At 34.7% G+C, this 17,892-nt stretch overlaps 1 protein-coding gene across 3 annotated transcripts in view; it reads left to right on the forward strand.

Moving 5' to 3' along the window:
* The first annotated feature begins 316 nt into the window (after positions 1-316).
* LOC132117842 (endophilin-A3-like) overlaps positions 317-17,892 on the forward strand; it is a 29,727-nt gene continuing 12,151 nt past the window's right edge. The window contains exon 1 of one of the 3 annotated variants that reach the window (XM_059527164.1): positions 317-608. In XM_059527164.1, the coding sequence (XP_059383147.1) occupies positions 564-608 (45 nt within the window). In that variant the 5' untranslated portion in view covers positions 317-563. The remainder of the gene's footprint in view (positions 609-17,892) is intronic. The other 2 variants (XM_059527154.1, XM_059527169.1) reach the window with 2 other exon arrangements.

The raw sequence follows: 17,892 nt of genomic DNA on the forward strand, positions 1-17,892 counted from the left end.
TACATACAAAGCACACTGTGTTCTCTTTGTACGGTTCATGAAGTGCCACTAGGAGGCAGCGGATGGCTGTTAATACCGAGCACACCAAATCACGCAGTTTCACACAAACAGACATCTGGCTGACTCTTCTCAGCTCCTTGCAATTTCGCAAATATTTACACAGTAATCTGCTGAATTGAAATGCTGAAAGAATGCTCTGGAGAGTTATTTTACGGATGGCTGCTCGAGCGCTTGCTCTGCTTAGCAGCTGAACCTTTCTCCTATATTTGTGACAAGCTTTGATATATAGTGTTTTGTTCGTAAAGGGGTTCTCCGAGATGCTGCCGTGACGTACGCGGCTCTGGGCCAATCACAATCCTCAGATCAAACATAACCGACCAGCACTTGTCAGTGTGGGGAAAAAAACCCACCGCGAAATGCAGGTCCTTTTCCCAGCGGCGGTGAAATAAACCGAAAGCCTTTCATATATTGAGTCTTGTGCTCCTTTAAAGGATTAAATCAACGTTTCTGCCTCCTAAACATTTTCTTTTTCATCTCCTTTCGCGTTTCGTCTTATTTGAAGGATGTCTGTGGCGGGGTTTAAGAAGCAGCTGCACAAAGCGAGTCAGGTAAGGAGACGCCCGCGTTACACTATTCATCTTATAAGACCCAAGTTCTGAGGGTCTTAACAGGTGGATGTGGAGAAAGCGCTCGTGTGTTGTTTAACTGAAGCTGTCTGATTGGTTTCCGTGTTTCTAGAGGCCCGTCAGAGCGGCAGGTGACTTCTCGTGTCAGTATTTGTGTCAACTTTGTTACGTTTGTATCAGCGCTTTTTCTCATAATTCTCCGCTCACTGTGACGTAATCAAGCGTTCTTTATTTAAATGTTGCAAATTCCCCCTCAGCTAGCTGTTGTGAGGCCTGCTTAAAATTGTAATTGTAATTGTAAACTGGTAATTGTAATCATGCATTGATGTATATGCATTATAATAGTAATCATAATCATCATCTGCTATCGAGGATGCCCTGGAACTGAAATAGGGAGGTGTTATCACGACTTATGTTGCGTGATGATGTAATTATTTTTTTTAGATAACGGTATTGTTATGATGTCACGCGTGACCAGGCGGTCTATGTCAAACCATTTTGACGTTTATTCCCAAAAACTTGTGATGTTTATTAAAGTGTTGCTAGTTTTTAATTACGATATGTATTCAGTGAGTTTCTAGGATTTATTTACATGCTAGTGGTGATTCCTTCATAGTAGTTATACTAATCAATAGTACCATTTTATTGTAAATATCTATTATAACATATGTAATTTTTGTGTTTTTAGATATCACTTGTTCTGATGTGAGTTATAAGATGCCTTCCAGCTAACAAAATATGTCTTTTCTTATAAGAACGCTTAAAGGGATAGTTCACCCAAAAATGAAAATTATGTCATTAATAACTCACCCTCATGTCGTTCCAAACCAGTAAGACCTCCATTTATCTTTGGAACACAGTTTAAGATATTTTAGATTTAGTCCTAGAGCTCTCAGTCCCTCCATTGAAGCTGTGTGTACGGTATACTGTCCATGTCCAGAAAGGTAAGAAAAACATCATCAAAGTAGTCCATGTGACATCAGAGGGTCAGTTAGAATTTTTTGAAGCATCGAAAATACATTTTGGTCCAAAAATCGCAAAAACTACGACTTTATTCAGCATTGTCTTCTCTTCCGTGTCTGTTGTAAGAAAGTTCAAAACAAAGCAGTTTGTCATATCTGGTTCGCGAACGAATCATTCGATGTAACCGGATCTTTTTCAACCAGTTCACCAGCTCGAACTGAATCATTTTAAATGGTTCGCGTCTCCAATACGCATTAATCCACAAATGACTTTAGGTGTTAACTTGTTTAATGTGGCTGACTCCCTCTGAGTTAATTGCTCATAACATTAGCACAGAATCAGTTCAGAATCAATCACCAAAAGAATCAGTTCTGTTCAGACGCTCTGTGTGTCGGTTTGCTTCACGCTGAATCACACATGCGCAGTATCATCAGCTCCTCGGTTCTCGAATCGGACACGTCTGACAGAAACGGTTCTTGACTCGCGAACGAGTCATTATCTGGCTCGGCTCGGTGTTCATCTTCAGTTCTCTCTTCACAGCAGTTCAGTCAGCGTACTGTTTGAGTAAATGAATTACTCCGGGATATTGGTTTGTTTGAACTATTGTGTCAGCCACAATAAAAAAGTTAACAGCTTAAGTCATTTTCGGATTAATGCGCATTGGAGACGGGAACCGTTTAAAACGATTCAGTTCGATTTGGTGAACTGTTTTAAAAAAGATCCGGTTACATCGAATGATTCGTTCGCGAACCGGATATGACAAACTGCTTTGTTTTGAACTATCTTACAACAGACACGGAAGAGAAGACAATGCTGAATAAAGTCGTAGTTTTTGCTATTTTTGGACCAAAATGTATTTTCGATGCTTCAAAAATTCTAACTGACCCTCTGATGTCACATGGACTACTTTGATGATGTTTTTCTTACCTTTCTGGACATGGACAGTATACTGTACACACAGCTTCAATGGAGGGACTGTGAGCTCTCGGACTAAATCTAAAATATCTTAAACTGTGTTCCAAAAATAAACGGAGGTCTTACGGGTTTGGAACAACATGAGGGTAAGTTATTAATGACATAATTTTGCAAATTGGGCGAACTAAACCTTTAAGGGATAGTTGACCCAAAAATGAAAATGTTTATCTGCTTACCCCCAGAGCATCCAAGATGTAGGTGACTTTGTTTCTTCAGTAGAATACAAACAGAGATTTTTAACACAAACTGTTGCAGTCTGTCAGTCTTATAATGTATGTGTATGGGAATCACAGCTAAAACATACAATAAAAACAAACAAACAAACAAAACATACACAAACAAAACCAAATGAAACCCTGCAGGCTCATGATGATACATTGATGTGTAAAGAACAAAACGATCAGTCTGTGCAAGAAATGTAACAGTTTTATACAGTTTTTTTTATTTTTACCTCTGATTCACACAATGTCTGAAATGTTATAACTGTCCTGAGCGCATCCTCCTGAGTGTTTTCTCAATCAGCAGGCAGCAGACTTATAAGTGTATTACTGCCACCTATCCCTCAAATGGACCATTGACACTCTATCTACAATCTCAATTAGGAGTGTCATTGGTCCACTTGAGAGATGGGTGGCGGTAATGCACTTATAAGTCTGCGATCCACCATAAAGCAAGAAAAAAGATGCCTCAAGCGCCTGCTGCTTGAGAACACGCTCAGGACAGTTATAACAGTTAGGACATTGTGTGAATCAGATGTAAAAAACGATATAAATACCATTCAGTTTCTTGCACAGACCGATCGTTTTGTGTCTTTAAACACATCATTGTATCATCACGAGCCGCAGGGTTTAATTTGGTTTTGTTTGTGTATGTTTTTTTTTTGTTTAGTTTTATTGTATGTTTGGCTTTGGGGTTTCCCATCTACCTCCATTATAAGACTGACAGACTGTAACGGTTTGTGTTAAAAAACTCTGTTTGAGTTCTACTGAAGTAACAAAGTCACCCGGCCACATCTTGGATGCCCTGGGGGTAAGCAGATAAACATCACATTTTCATTTTTGGGTCAACTATCCCTTTAAGTTATGAAAACTTTATTTTTGAAAGTTCTCTGGAACATTCCATTTTAGAATTTTGCAGACATTCTGGGAACGTTACTTTTGAATGTGCTCTGAACATTCTGAAAGTAATAACAATGCTAGACGAAGCATTGCAGACATAAAATATTCCATAGTCGATATAAATAACGCTTTTGTGCTAACATTTTGAGAACCTTATTAAAGACCAGATAACTCTGAATAAACATTTTATTAACATTACTGGAAGAATGTTCATAATTTTGAGAGAACCTTAGCCAAATGAGTGTGTTTTAGGGCTGGACGATTAATCGAAAAATAATCAAAACCGAAATTCATAACCTCTAACCGACGTAATTTTCCCATGTCGGTTATTTCGTTTTTTTAATCCCGTTAACACTTCCCCCTTAAAAGCATACTAGCGCGTGTGTAGCCACATGTCTCCATTCAGTGGCATAAAAGCAAAGCGGTGTGAGCGGTGAGCCTTGCGTCTTCACTAAACTTTGTCAGTTGTATTTGTTTTATGGTTTGGACATTCAAGCGATTAGATGAACTGATGTGTATTCTTATATCGAGATGCCATGTTCACGCAGCTGCATTGTGGCACGAACACTCATATAAACAGTAGCTGTGAAGATCGCGCGCACAGAGAAACACAGAAACTAGTTGTCATCACTGTCCTGTGATTTATCACTAAAGTAGCTTAGAATCTCAAAACTTATTACAGCATGTTTGTGTGCAGCGCACATGAAGCACAAGCGTGTGCACAGAGAGCAGCGGTCGGCGGTCGCGCTGCGGGTTCCCGGTTTGTGTCCCTTCTCGGACTGTTCTGTGTATTTTAACTGTAGAAGAGGTTGTTCCGAGTCGAAACTGCGATACAGAAAACTACATCAGTATATCATCATAAACGCAGCCGTTTTTGTCTTACGTGAACATAAACAGATGAGAAAGAAAACACACATGTGCAGTGTTTTTGCTTAAAGAGACAACAGCCTAATAAACGCGCTGTCTGTCATTAATGTTAATCAAAGAACAAAAGAAAATCATTCACTGATCTTGACTGAATAGATTTAATAACTTTACTTGATTCATTTTTATTTTATTTATAAAAAGAAAACTATGCAGTGTTTTTAAAGTTTTAATTACAGTTTCTGTACCTGAAATTTAGTTTAGTTGTATTTACTTATGATATTGCTAATTGATTTGTTTGTTCCTTTCTTATTACTGACCTATCTTATTACTTGTCTTTAACACTTTAATATTTGAAATTTATATAAATCTAGTTGTTTTTGCTATGGTATTTTTTTTAAATCACAGGCAAAATTCCTCTTGCAGTGTTTTGTAGGCTGCTGATTTTTGCTCATGTTATTCAGCTGCAACAGAATGCTTTGTAAAAATGTTTGACATCTAAATGTTTGACTTTATTTTTTTATATTGGATTTTTTATCTTATTGGAATCAAAACTAGGAATCGATAAGAATCGGAATCGATAAAATTCAAACGATACCCAACCCTAGTAGGAAATGTTACGAACATAGATAAAATAACTGCTGATAGTCAATCATATTTACAGTACAAACCTTGTCAGTGAACTATGAGGGCAAAAAAACAAAACAGAAACAAAATAATCGTTCAATAATCGTAATCGAGGTAAAATGTTCAATTAATCGAGGTTTTGATTTTAGGCCATAATCGTCCAGCCCTAGTGTGTTTCCCATTTGCTTTTCTAATTTTCTAACAATTGGATCAACAATCTGCAAACAAAGAGATGAAAATGAACAAAACAACAGTTGAGATGTGGCATTACACAAAATCCAGTTAAAAACCACTGCATAGTCCCCACTCTAATTTTTTTGTTCAATAATCCATTATTATTAGATGTACATCACAATATGGAATTAAAAATAGTCATCACTGCAATTTCTTTGCAACTTGAATAATTACCATTATGCAAATACTGTTTACATTTTTAGTGGTATTTTTATTATAGGCAAAACACAGAATACAAAAAGCCATCACTTAATGTTGTTCAGTTAATGAATGATGCCCATCTGTTTTGGCAGAGAAATCCCGGTTTAACAGCTGTACAGCCCCAACAGTAGGCACATTCATACTGTAATTGTTCTACAGTTTCATTTCTGTGTTAGCAGCCTTCTTTGTTTGGCTGTTTAGAGTTTAACATCCTCTTCTTTGAATTAAGACATTGAGTGGAAGTGCAGGATGTGTTTGTTTGGGAGAACTGTCAAATCACTCTTTACCTGATTAATGTTTTGCCATATCTCAGGTAGTAGGCGGTTCTGCATCATTAGGCTTTAATGATGAAGCTTCAGCTGTACACTTCAAATTATAGTGGTCTGATAGTTTACTGTAATTCCTGTCATTTTACAACTGTAGTCATCAGAGACTGTAAAACAAGATTTAATGCATAACTCTTCACAATCTGCAAAGTGAATAATTAGCCCTACTTGATCTGAAATCTGTAGTGTATGGCACGAAAAGCTGAGACCAAGGAATCAGATTAGGATTACATAACATAACACAACTAATTTGTTTTACATGTTCTGAAGAAGGCTTCTTTGTGTGAAACTCATAGGAATGTTGCTAAAGTTGAAATTGAAATTGATTACCAGGGTGTTGCTATGCAATTTCTAAAGTGTAATTATGAGGGATTTTTAAAATGTTGATTTCTCTATAACTTTCTGGTCTCTACATGGCTCAGGTCATTCATTTTTGGCTGCTAATTTTATGTTTTAGCATTACAAAAGTCATATTGTGATGATTTTCACATGTGTGGTATGGGTTTTGTGGGTTTTAAATGACCTTTCCACAAATTAAGGCCATAAAAATAATATCATCCCATAATCTATATAATAGTAATTCCAGTCAGATTGAATAAAACCAGAAATTGATTTTTATAATCTCACATATATCATATAGGCTATTAATAATTATTTAAATGTCGCCTCACCAAAGCCTATCTCCTAGTGTGGCATTTGTTTTTCATTTTATTGTTTTAAAACCCCATGCTGTGCCCACTAGAAGGTCGGCAGTTACTTTAAATATACGTGTATGCTTGTGTTTTGGTGGATATTTTCCATTGTCTGTCTAAATGGCTCAACAATAATGTTTTGTTTCCTGCTGCAGTGGTTAAAATTTTTACTTGCTCTGTTGACATTTCCATGGACCCTAAGGCAAAATGAATATATATATATATTTTTTTACTAATTTTACAACTTATTTTCATTTAAAGTGACATATATAAAGTGTATTTTAAATGAACATTTAAGATTTCATGAGTAAGCCTAATCAGACCTGTTATTTTACACTGAGTCAAGTCATGAGATCATGTGACTGAGCTAAATACTCACTTTAAAACAGGAACCCTCAATATTTGGACACTTTCACTAGTTAAATAAATCACAGCTGACCTTGTATAGTGCATTTCTACTAAGGCATCAGTAGCTGTTGCTGTCACATTGCTGTTATTTATGTACACTTATGTAAACATTTACATTTATATGGTGCATTTAAAATGACTTTTAATGCAGCGATGCAGGTATACAGCATGCATGAATGGGTGCCGTCATAATGTGAGTCCAAATAGCTGATAAAAACAGCACAACAATTTACAAGTAATCCACTCTTCATTTTTAGGTGAACTATTCCTTTAACCCATATACAGTACAGACCAAAAGTTTGGACACACCTTCTCTTTCAAAGAGTTTTCTTTATTTTCATGACTATGAAAATTGTAGATTCACACTGAAGGCATCAAGGGCTATTTGACCAAGAAGGAGAGTGATGGGGTGCTGCGCCAGATGACCTGGCCTCCACAGTCACCGGACCTGAACCCAATCGAGATGGTTTAGGGGTGAGCTGGACCGCAGACAGAAGGCAAAAGGGCCAACAAGTGCTAAGCATCTCTCGGGGAACTCCTTCAAGACTGTTGGAAGACCATTTCAGGTGACTACCTCTTGAAGCTCATCAAAAGAATGCCAAGAGTGTGCAAAGCAGTAATCAAAGCAAAAGGTGGCTACTCTGAAGAACCTAGAATATGACATATTTTCAGTTGTTTCACATTTTTTTTGTTATGTATATAATTCCATATATAATTCCACATGTGTTAATTCATAGTTTTGATGCCTTCAGTGTGAATCTACAATTTTCATAGTCATGAAAATAAAGAAAACTCTTTGAATAAGAAGGTGTGTCCAAACTTTTGGTCTGTACTGTATATATGGAAAGCTGTTGTTATATCAAATATAGTTCACTTATTAGACTTTAATGTAAGTTGATTGGGATGATCAGATATGACATCTTCTTATTCTAGTATATAGTCTGTTTGCACACTTGCTGCTCATATACAACAAATCTGCTGGTTATGAACACATTATTGAAAATGGATGGAAGCAGCACATTTCAACCACCCACTGGTTTTTTGATAGTAGAAATGCAAGAGCATCCATTTAGGTTATTACACAGTTTTTGTTCCCTGCATTCATAGGCATCCACAATAGTCTATTTCTAATCCAAAGTTCACTTGTCATTAGTTGACATCATTATTCACACATATTTGTATGGCTGATAAGAGCAGGGCAGGCAAGAGCTTGTTTATAATCTTGTCATATTTTCCCAAAGGCGCTATTCTCACTGTATGCAACAAATCACTGTGTGAATGAAATGTTTCATGTGTCAGTGGCTCTTTTTAAGACCAAGATTGCGCAGGAAAGCTAAACTGCACCCTCTAGAATGAATAGTTTTAGGTGGGATTTTCCCACATAAGCAGCACACCAGGATCAGAGTAACTTAGTAACCAGATGTCAACATGGATCAGGACTAGGTGTGTGTGAGAGCATGAGTTATGTGAACCTGGCGAAATGATTCATTGCTGTTGTACATACAAGTTACTGTAAGTGTACGTTTCTTTTTATTATTTTTTGTAACTGATTAAAGAAACAATTCTCATGTACACATGCAGGTATTATACAGAAAAAAGAAATAAAAAAATATGATTCAAAGTTCCAGTATAGAAGGATGTTGGTACAATATACATGCAGGGTTAGGAACACCAATTATTATTGGAGTTAATACAATTTGTGCATGCCACAGTGTCAAAACAAATGTTGTTATTGTCTATTTATCTTTTAGTTGTCTGTATTCTCTGGGTTTTATATAAGTGTAATATAAATTGTGTTCAGTAGTGTTTAGTACATGCCGTGAGTGTATGAACACCAGTGTTTGGGATTATGACTGCGGACACAAAGCATGGCAAGACTTTATCAGTAAAGAACAATAGTGGGTGGAAACCTGATAATGACCTTCAAACTTTAACAATGATTGTGTCCAGACTACAGAGAAATTCTGCAACAACAAAAAAAGTGTCAGCAAACCTCCATACTCTCTTTACTTTGTAGACCCTTTTTCCACAAAAAACATCACCAAGCCAACATCATGAAAGAGTTCAAATTTTATTACAAACGCTAGTGGTAAAATGCAAAAAAGATGGTGTCATAATTCCTGGTCAGTTGGAAACCACTATAGATAGTTTTGGAGAGAAGAGTGAGAAGCAGATTTCCTCCTCCAACATCTGAAGCAACTGGCAGATGTTTTGATAGACAACAGTCCACTGGAGATTATTCAGAAGTTGTATGAATCTGTTCAGAAAAGGTTAGAAACTGAATTAAAGGCCAATGGTGGTAAATCACCTGAATTATTTTGCCTATATTTCAGCTGTTTACATTATTTTGTCCAATTCTTGTTTGGCTCCTTACATTATGCATAATAATACAGTAACAGTTTGATTGTATTTCATTCCACTGTTTTGTTTAAGGTTCATTTCTCAGTTTGGAACAGATTTTACAGAAAATCTAGTGGCTGTTTCTTTATGCTTTTATGTATTTTGCAGATATTTTTATCTAGAGCAAATTCAAGGTTGTATGTGCATACATTTCCTGAAATGAAACCCATGAAAATGGCATTGCTACTGCCAGTTTGAACAGTCGAGCCTAAAGCCCAAGTATCTTTTTTTTTTTCCTTTTTTTTATATACTCTATTTGATAGCATGCATGAACAGGTGCTCGACAAATGATTCATCCTTGTTAACTTTAAAGTATTCTTTGGGCTTAATGGTGTGTAATAGCCTTTTCATGGTTATTTTGGCATGCACTATTTTTAAAGTAGTGTTTAAAAGAAAAATGTATGAATTTCTTTTTTATTTGGCATTGAAAACGGACTGAGCAGAAATATTACAGCTGTATGTTTCTAGAGGTCAAACAGCAGGTATTTTTCTCCAGCATTAATGCAAAAAAAAATAAAAATGTTTCAGGATCACCCTAGATATGCTTTCTTGAATTTGGTGATTTTTCTATATATGGAGCAGCAGAGAACTAAACTGCAAATTACAAAGAGTAGTGTTGAAGCATGAATATATTTTCAGCACAAATTAAATCAGAAACCGACTGTGAAATCAGGGCCTCACGCTATGCAGAGAACACACAGATGTGCGATTTATGCGAAAACAGCAGTTCCTCTTCACAGAAATGAGACTAACCGGAAGATGTGTGTACACAAGACTTCAGGTCACTTACAGCCACATGTATTATTGATTGAGTGCTTTCGATCCGAGCACCCACTCCTGGAGAGGAACATCACTATGACGAGGCTGATCTCTCTTTATTACTCACATTAGCGAGTGCTCCCACGGTCATCTGGCACAGTAATGGTTTTACTGCAGATGGTTGGGAGCAGACGCTACTAGAGTTATTCTAGTGCACACAGGAATGTAAACCAGTCTGTTTTCTGCTCTGTCTTCAGCTCTTCAGTCTGGTATCATCACGAGTGATAAGACTTTTTTAAAACTGCGGACTGAATCTCATTTTGCATTTTTGGATTAGTGCATAGACTGATGGATTTTGAAGTGCTTTTACTTTACTTTCCAAATGTTATCTATAAACTGTTGTGCAACAGACTTTTTTTCAGTGTTTTTTCAATGCTTGGAATACAGATCACAACTAAGTTTATGATATTTTATGGTGTTTTTGTACCTTTTGTGAAGCTCGAAAGTGTCAGTCAAATTCTGTTAAGTAATAATCCTTTAATTTTGGAGTAATCCATTTGCAAATGCAAATATTGATGTGAGGACAATCAACCAAGTCATAATTAAGTAATAGCTTTTCTGGATTGTCTGATTGTTCTGTAGCTGTTACATTCTCAAAATGTTGTTTTGGCACAATGATTACGTGTTAGGATTGAAAAGTCATCCGTGTGAAAATAAGGCAGGATGTTCCAGTCGTGGGAGCGTGTTTCTTGTCTTCCCGTCCTCTCTCATTCAGGAAGTTCTGATTGGACAGAGACGTAATAATGATTCTTTATATGAAACACTATTGTTGAAATGTTGCTGCCACTCCCATTGGATATATTTCATGAGCATCCTTTATCTGTCTGTCAAAAATATCTATCTATCTATCTATCTATCTATCTATTTATCTATCTATCTATCTATCTATCTATCTATCTATCTATCTATCTATCTATCTATCTATCTATCTAATAATATCTATCTATATCTAAATAATATACTATACAAAAGCAGTATTTAAATATAGAGTTTAATTATGCTTTTTGTCTTGGAGACCCTGGTGATGTAAAAAAAGCCTTCTGATGTAACCAGTGTTACTTCACTCTCTCAGATGGCAGTTGTATGAACTTTCCCACGCGAGGGGGAAGAGGCCTTCACTGTGTTTCGCTCTGCCAGGCAGGATGTTTAAGTGACTATTAACTGTGATGTTAAAAGCTCGTCCCACCCGAGGTCCTGCACCTGATGGATGGGTTCATTTCAAGTTTTTGGCTTGTAGAAAGAAATGTCTTGGCATCAGATGCGAAGGTTGAGAGAGCAAAACAGGCTTTCCTCAGAGAGGGCAGAATTTTCTCATATTCAGAGTTTTGATTGGATTTGTTAATAGAGAGGCAGTTGTTTATTTTGTGTTCTCAAGTAATCAAAGAAACAAATTTTCCATTTTTTTGTTTCAGTTTTGTTTCTTTCATCAAGGTCTTTTCGACATGCATTTGCATATTTGTTACTGGGAATGGACAAACTGTCAACCATTCTTGTAGTAATGAGTTTAATATACATTTTTAAATTTTTTTTAAGCATTGATGCATTTAAAAGGAGATGCAGCTTCTCTGAAAGAAGCATACTAAAAATCGTGGATTTGACTAAAAATCATGATTTGTTGTCAATTGATCTATTGTTCCTGTAATCATGTCAATTCCACAGGTGCATGTATGAGGTGTTGTAGAGAGATAATAAGACAGCATTTTGCTTTGTGGTTTGTTACTTGCTCCCGGGTGTCTGCCAGTAAATGTTTTGCTTGAGTAAATGGTTGCAGTAGAAAAAAAGCCATACAGCTTTGATGCTTTGAATGGGATGTTTTACATGTAACCGCTAGAATAGTCCATTAGTCTAATTACTTGGGTTACATTGAAGTTCATTGTGCGCCACTAAGTACTGGAGACTTTCTCATGAGAGCTTTGATAGTTTTGTGCAGTAAAAGGGTTATACAGTACTACTTCACAACTTTTGGGGTCAGTAAGATTTTATTTCTTTTAAAATAAATTCAAATTAATTTTATTCAACAAGGACATATTCAACTGATCAAAAGATTTCCATTTCAAATAAATGCTGTTCTTTTAAACTTTGTCAAAGAGCCCTGAAATAATGCATCACTGCTTTAACAAAAAATATGAAGCTGTATTTAACATTGATAATAGAAATTTTTTCTTGAGCAGGAAGTCAGCATTATAATGATTTCTGAAGGATCATTATTCAATTCAGCTTTATCATCACAGGAATAAATTACATTTGAAAATATATTCAAATAGAAAACTGTTCTTTTAAATTGTAATAATATTTCACAGTTGTAACTATATTTCTGATCAAAGAACCATAAGTGGATTTTTCAAAAACATTTAAATCTTAATCAATAGCCTAGTTTGAAGTCAATTATGAAAATGTGTAGCTGTGCACATCCCTAGTTTTTGCTACATGTTGATTTCAGTGTGAAATGTTTTCAAGTTGAACGAAATTCAAGTCATGCAATTCTGTTTCCATGATTAGTTATCTCTGGTACCTGTATGTGTCCCAGCTATTTGGCATGTTATTCTGGAATGGGTGACATTTAGGAGTCTGTGTAGAGCGTTCCTGTTTTTGTGACCTTTTATTGAAACTGCATTGATGAATCAATTCTTGAAAACCTAGAATAGGAAACCGATCCCACCCATGAAAAAAACACACACCATTGTTGTTGTTATTTTTATTGTTTTGTTGATTTTTACCTGCAAAGGAAAGGGTCTGATTGGTCAGAGCTGTTCCATTGATCATGCTGCATTGTCTTTATTCTCTGGGCAGGAAGAAGGTCAGAGGGCTCATGCTGTGAAACTCTTTCACAAACCGCTGTATTATTACTCCAGTACCCTGCAGGAAATTACATCTGAGAGAACACTGAGTCTGTGACTGTCTTTTCTCAGATGTTTGATGTACAGACCTGCATGTCCAATGAAGTACAGTTTTCTTCATTCAACTACTTTGCCTTGGTAAATTAAAAGTACTGAAATAGATAGATAATCTACTTAGTCTTATTCTTATTAAGAACAATTCTTCTGTGCATATAAATAAAAAATATATTTGTAAACTTTCAGAAAATGTAATCTACCTCTAAAATGAATGTTATTTTGGCATTTAAATAAACTTGTTTTTATTCAAGTCAAAAATATATCCAACCTATGCACATTACTTTACACAAACATTAATTCATTCCATGGATTAAATTGGGTAGAAACAGTAATAAAGTAATAATTGCAGGTTACCAATTTTTACAATGTTTATAAATACTATTATAGCATTTATTGGAATTAGCTATTATTTTATTTTAATTTTAAATGAATTTTTAGCTATCATAATTTTTATTTAGCTTTTTTATTTAAGTTTTAAATGTAATATTTCTATTTGATCTTATTTCAGATTTATTTCAATTACCAGAAATGTTTTTTAATAGATTTAATTTAAGTTAACGAGAACAACAATGGACGACACAACAAGACGATATTGAATGCTGAATATTCACTCAGAAATGTTACATTGCAGAAATTCATATTCAGTAATTCAACATGAAATCGAAATGTGAGGAATTCATCAGTGCACATTATTATACAGGAAAATATTTGTTTGTCTTTCATCAAAATAAAATAACCGTCTATCATCTTTGAACTGAATTTCCTGTTTCACTTGATAATGGATCATGAGTGCCATTTGACGTTGAGTGTAAGATGTGACTCCAAGCAGCGTGCTATTAGTAAATGAGTCAGGATGATGTTTTCCTCGCTACACCGACGTCAAGTTGATTTCATACTCTCTGTTCCTCTCTCATCATGTGCAGTGATAATAAAGCACTACTGGATCCGTAATGGAGTCACGGTTTCCTGTCGTCTTCAGTGACGGTTATTATCACAGACACAGCTGTGTTCAGTCATCATTATCACCGCTAGACTCCTACAAGCCTGATGTTTCTAATGGACTGTAGTGAAACTCAGCCTCAGGTTACAAAGCTTGCTTCATTCCTTCACTGACAAACGTCAACAAGGAATTAAAGGAATATTGCAGGTTATTTTCTCCCTTTTGGTTTCTAGACCACATATTGCACACATTATTAATATGCTACTGTAAACACACCTGCCTTTTGTTTATACAAACTGATACAAATATATTGTCTGTGCAATAAATAACCACATCTTTAATGTAATGCTGCATTAAATTGGGAAATGGTATGGTACTGTTTTTTTTTAAGTTTTAAAAAAGAGCTTGACTGGACTGACAGTCAGTTTTAATCCAGCTTGTGTTGACAGTTTGTGCAATAAATATTCAACATGGTAGTAATGAGTTGATAGTACAAAATACTCTTGAGTAATACTCCTTAGAAAATGGAAGCAGCCTGCACTAAAATGTAGGTTTAACAGATGCATCCAAATTGAATGAATCAAAATGTTTTTATTTATGTGTTTGTTTGTTTAATTATGCATTGACTGTTTGATTACAGTCCTGTGCGGTTATATTTCGGTACCTTGTCAGTGATGGTCAGTCAGTCACACTAAAAGTACGCTGTATTTCATTATAATTTTAAGACCGTGCTGTGGCTGTTAAAATTTTGTTTTAATTGAATTGTGAAACCTGTAAGTTAGCCAAAATGTCTGAAAAGTAGTTTTTTTCTAAAGTGGAGCATGAGATTTTGTTGGAGGATTGTACAGACAAACATTTGTTTCTGTGAAATTCCATGCAGTGTTTGTGCATGATTAAACAAAGGAATGTGGATTAAAAAAATGTAAGGTCAGTTTTCATATCAGGCTGACTTTAATCATGCATTCAAATATTTTTTCTCTTTATATCTAATTCATATCACAGTGTCCTTCTGCTTCAAGGTTCGTGAAATATTGCCATTGAGCAGTGTAAGTCACAAGCAATACTGCCATGTGAGGCTAATTTCTTTTGTGTGTTATGGTTAAATTTAGCCTGACCTAGTTGGTTGCTAGTGAGTGGAGTTCGAGGAAGCCACAGAGACTGATGTGATCATGAGTATCTTGTGTAAGTAAGAACCTTATTTCGTGGAGGCACCAGCTGTGAAGTTATTTAGTATCAAAAATTGTCAGGCCTCTAGATATTTTTGATATGCTCTCTTAAACCATGTAATTCTCATGAGGTTTATAAAAAGTCTACACATGGTCTCCACTACAAATCCACTTTGGTAAGGGAAAACAAAAAACTGCATTTGACAACCCGTTTGGTGGGGTACTTTTAATTTGTAATTTTATTATAAATATATTTTGTACAAATATATTTTATATATTATAAATATATTAATGAATACATTTAGTCATTTTAATTAATATTTTACATTATAAATTAAATATAATAATTCTATATTTCTATATAATACATATTTTAGTATATTAAATTATTATATTTAATACAAAATATTAAATAAAATTGTAATTACTTTGTTCTATTTTAATATATTTTTAAATGTCATTTATTCCTGTGATGGCAAATAATTATTTGTATCTAATTTTTTGCCTGTTTTGGCAGGTAGAACTGAAATATTATGTGCAGCACATTAAAATAAATACTGAATCACATTTAGAATGTTTTCGCGATGTCTGACATTATCATCCATCATAAACAGCTGCAAATGTCCTTTGTTCTCTCACGACTGTATGCTTGGCTCTTTGATGTGCGTTTCGTTTCATCCTGTACTCTTGAGATGCATGTAATGGCCTTACATAAAGAACACAGCAGTAGTGCTGCCTGAAAAAACATCAGGAGCATTATCTGTTCTGTATCTGCTTGCTGTTGTGAGACTGCCGCCCAACATCGGTGACACACAGTTCTGAGGCTCAGGTCAAATCTATTGTGGTTTATTAAACAGGAACAGTTTGTGCTGATGTTATTTTGTGTTAGACAGGTCTAATTCTTAGCCAGTGATATATCTAAGGTCACCACAAAGTAAAACAGAGATGAGCAAACCAAAGGCCTTGCAGTTGAACAAAGACTTTGTTCAAGGTTTAAGTCTTATATCTAATATTAATGCCCAGAAGTTTATTAAAAATACTTAGTTTTCTAAAATATATTTCAGATGTGCAGGTCTGTCTTTACTCCCTTGATTATGATCTACAGTATTTTTCTTTTTTTTGTGCTAATCTCAATCGGGTTTTCCACTTCAAATTTCAACGTGACATTTAACAAAAAGCTGTCTCTTAGAGCTGTCTTAAATGTTAGTCTTTTCCTTTGCTATGTGAACAGATTAATGGTTTTAAAGCAATAGTTAACCCTGAAATGACAACTTGCTGAAAATGTACCCGGTCTCAGGCCATCCAAGATGAAGATGAGTTTGTTTCTTCATCTGAACAGATTTGGAGAAATGTAGCATTACATCACTTGCTCAACAATGGATCCTCTGCAGTGAATGGGTGCCATCAGAATGAGAGTCCCAACAGCTGATAATAAGCTGTTTTTAAATTCCATTTTTTTCTATAGGTTAAATTACGAGTTCTCTATACATTATTTTGCTTTCTTCAGTGAAAAAGTCATCTTTTCTGAATCAGGAGAGAAATATGCACAGACCAAGTGCCATTCACAAACAGAAACAGTCCAAAAAACACCTTAATGATGGATTTGTTTCTTAAGACTGGAGTGGTGTGGATTACTTGTGGATTATTGTGATGTTTTTATCAGATGTTTGGACTCTCATTCTGACGGCACCCATTCACTGCATTGATGAGCAAATAATGTAATGCTAAATTTCTCCAGATCAGTTCTGATGAAGAAACAAACTCATCTACATGATTGATGACATGAGGGTAAGTAAATTTTCAGACGTAGATGCTAAATTTTTACCTTTAAAAGTATATCAACAATATTGCTGTTATATTAATATGAAATATTAATTTGTATGGTTTTGTTGCACTATATTGCATTGTGCTGCACAATGTTTGCCTTTTGCGTAGGTTTGCATGTCAGTTCTGTGAGTTTCTGAGTGTGTAGGAGGTTTATGCTGTTGTGTGCTGCACAAAGGAAGGGGCCTGATGTTACCCAATATTACTGAATCACTTAATTACTGTTAAAGACATTCTAAGAGTGCATTTTATCTTCCTAAATAATTTTCAACAGAAATCTTTTATCTCAATACACTGACACACTGTCTACAGTTTATGCATTTTGCATTTGTGTTTGCTGCCCATATGACCCCATCAGAAGCCATAAGAGACCACTGTTTAGGTTTTATATCAGTGAAATGAAAAAGATTACTACAATACTGTGCAACTGCAGCATTCAGCATATTAACGTCTTAATAATGAAGAATTGTATCATTTTAGATATGGAATAAAATAATAATATATATATATATAATTAATAAATAATATACTTTTATTTTTGATTTAATGAAATAATTAAAATAAAATCTAATTTAATTTATATAATAATTTGTGTAAAAATCTATCTATCGATCTATCCATCTATATATATATATATATATATATATATATATATATATATATATATAAAATATATATATATATATATATATATATATATATATATATATATATATATATATAAAATATATATATATATATATATATATATATATATATATATATATATATATATATAATATATATATATACATACACAAGATAAAAAATTAAAT

This window comes from Carassius carassius, chromosome 3, assembly GCF_963082965.1.
Source record: "Carassius carassius chromosome 3, fCarCar2.1, whole genome shotgun sequence".
Lineage (NCBI taxonomy): Eukaryota > Metazoa > Chordata > Actinopteri > Cypriniformes > Cyprinidae > Carassius > Carassius carassius.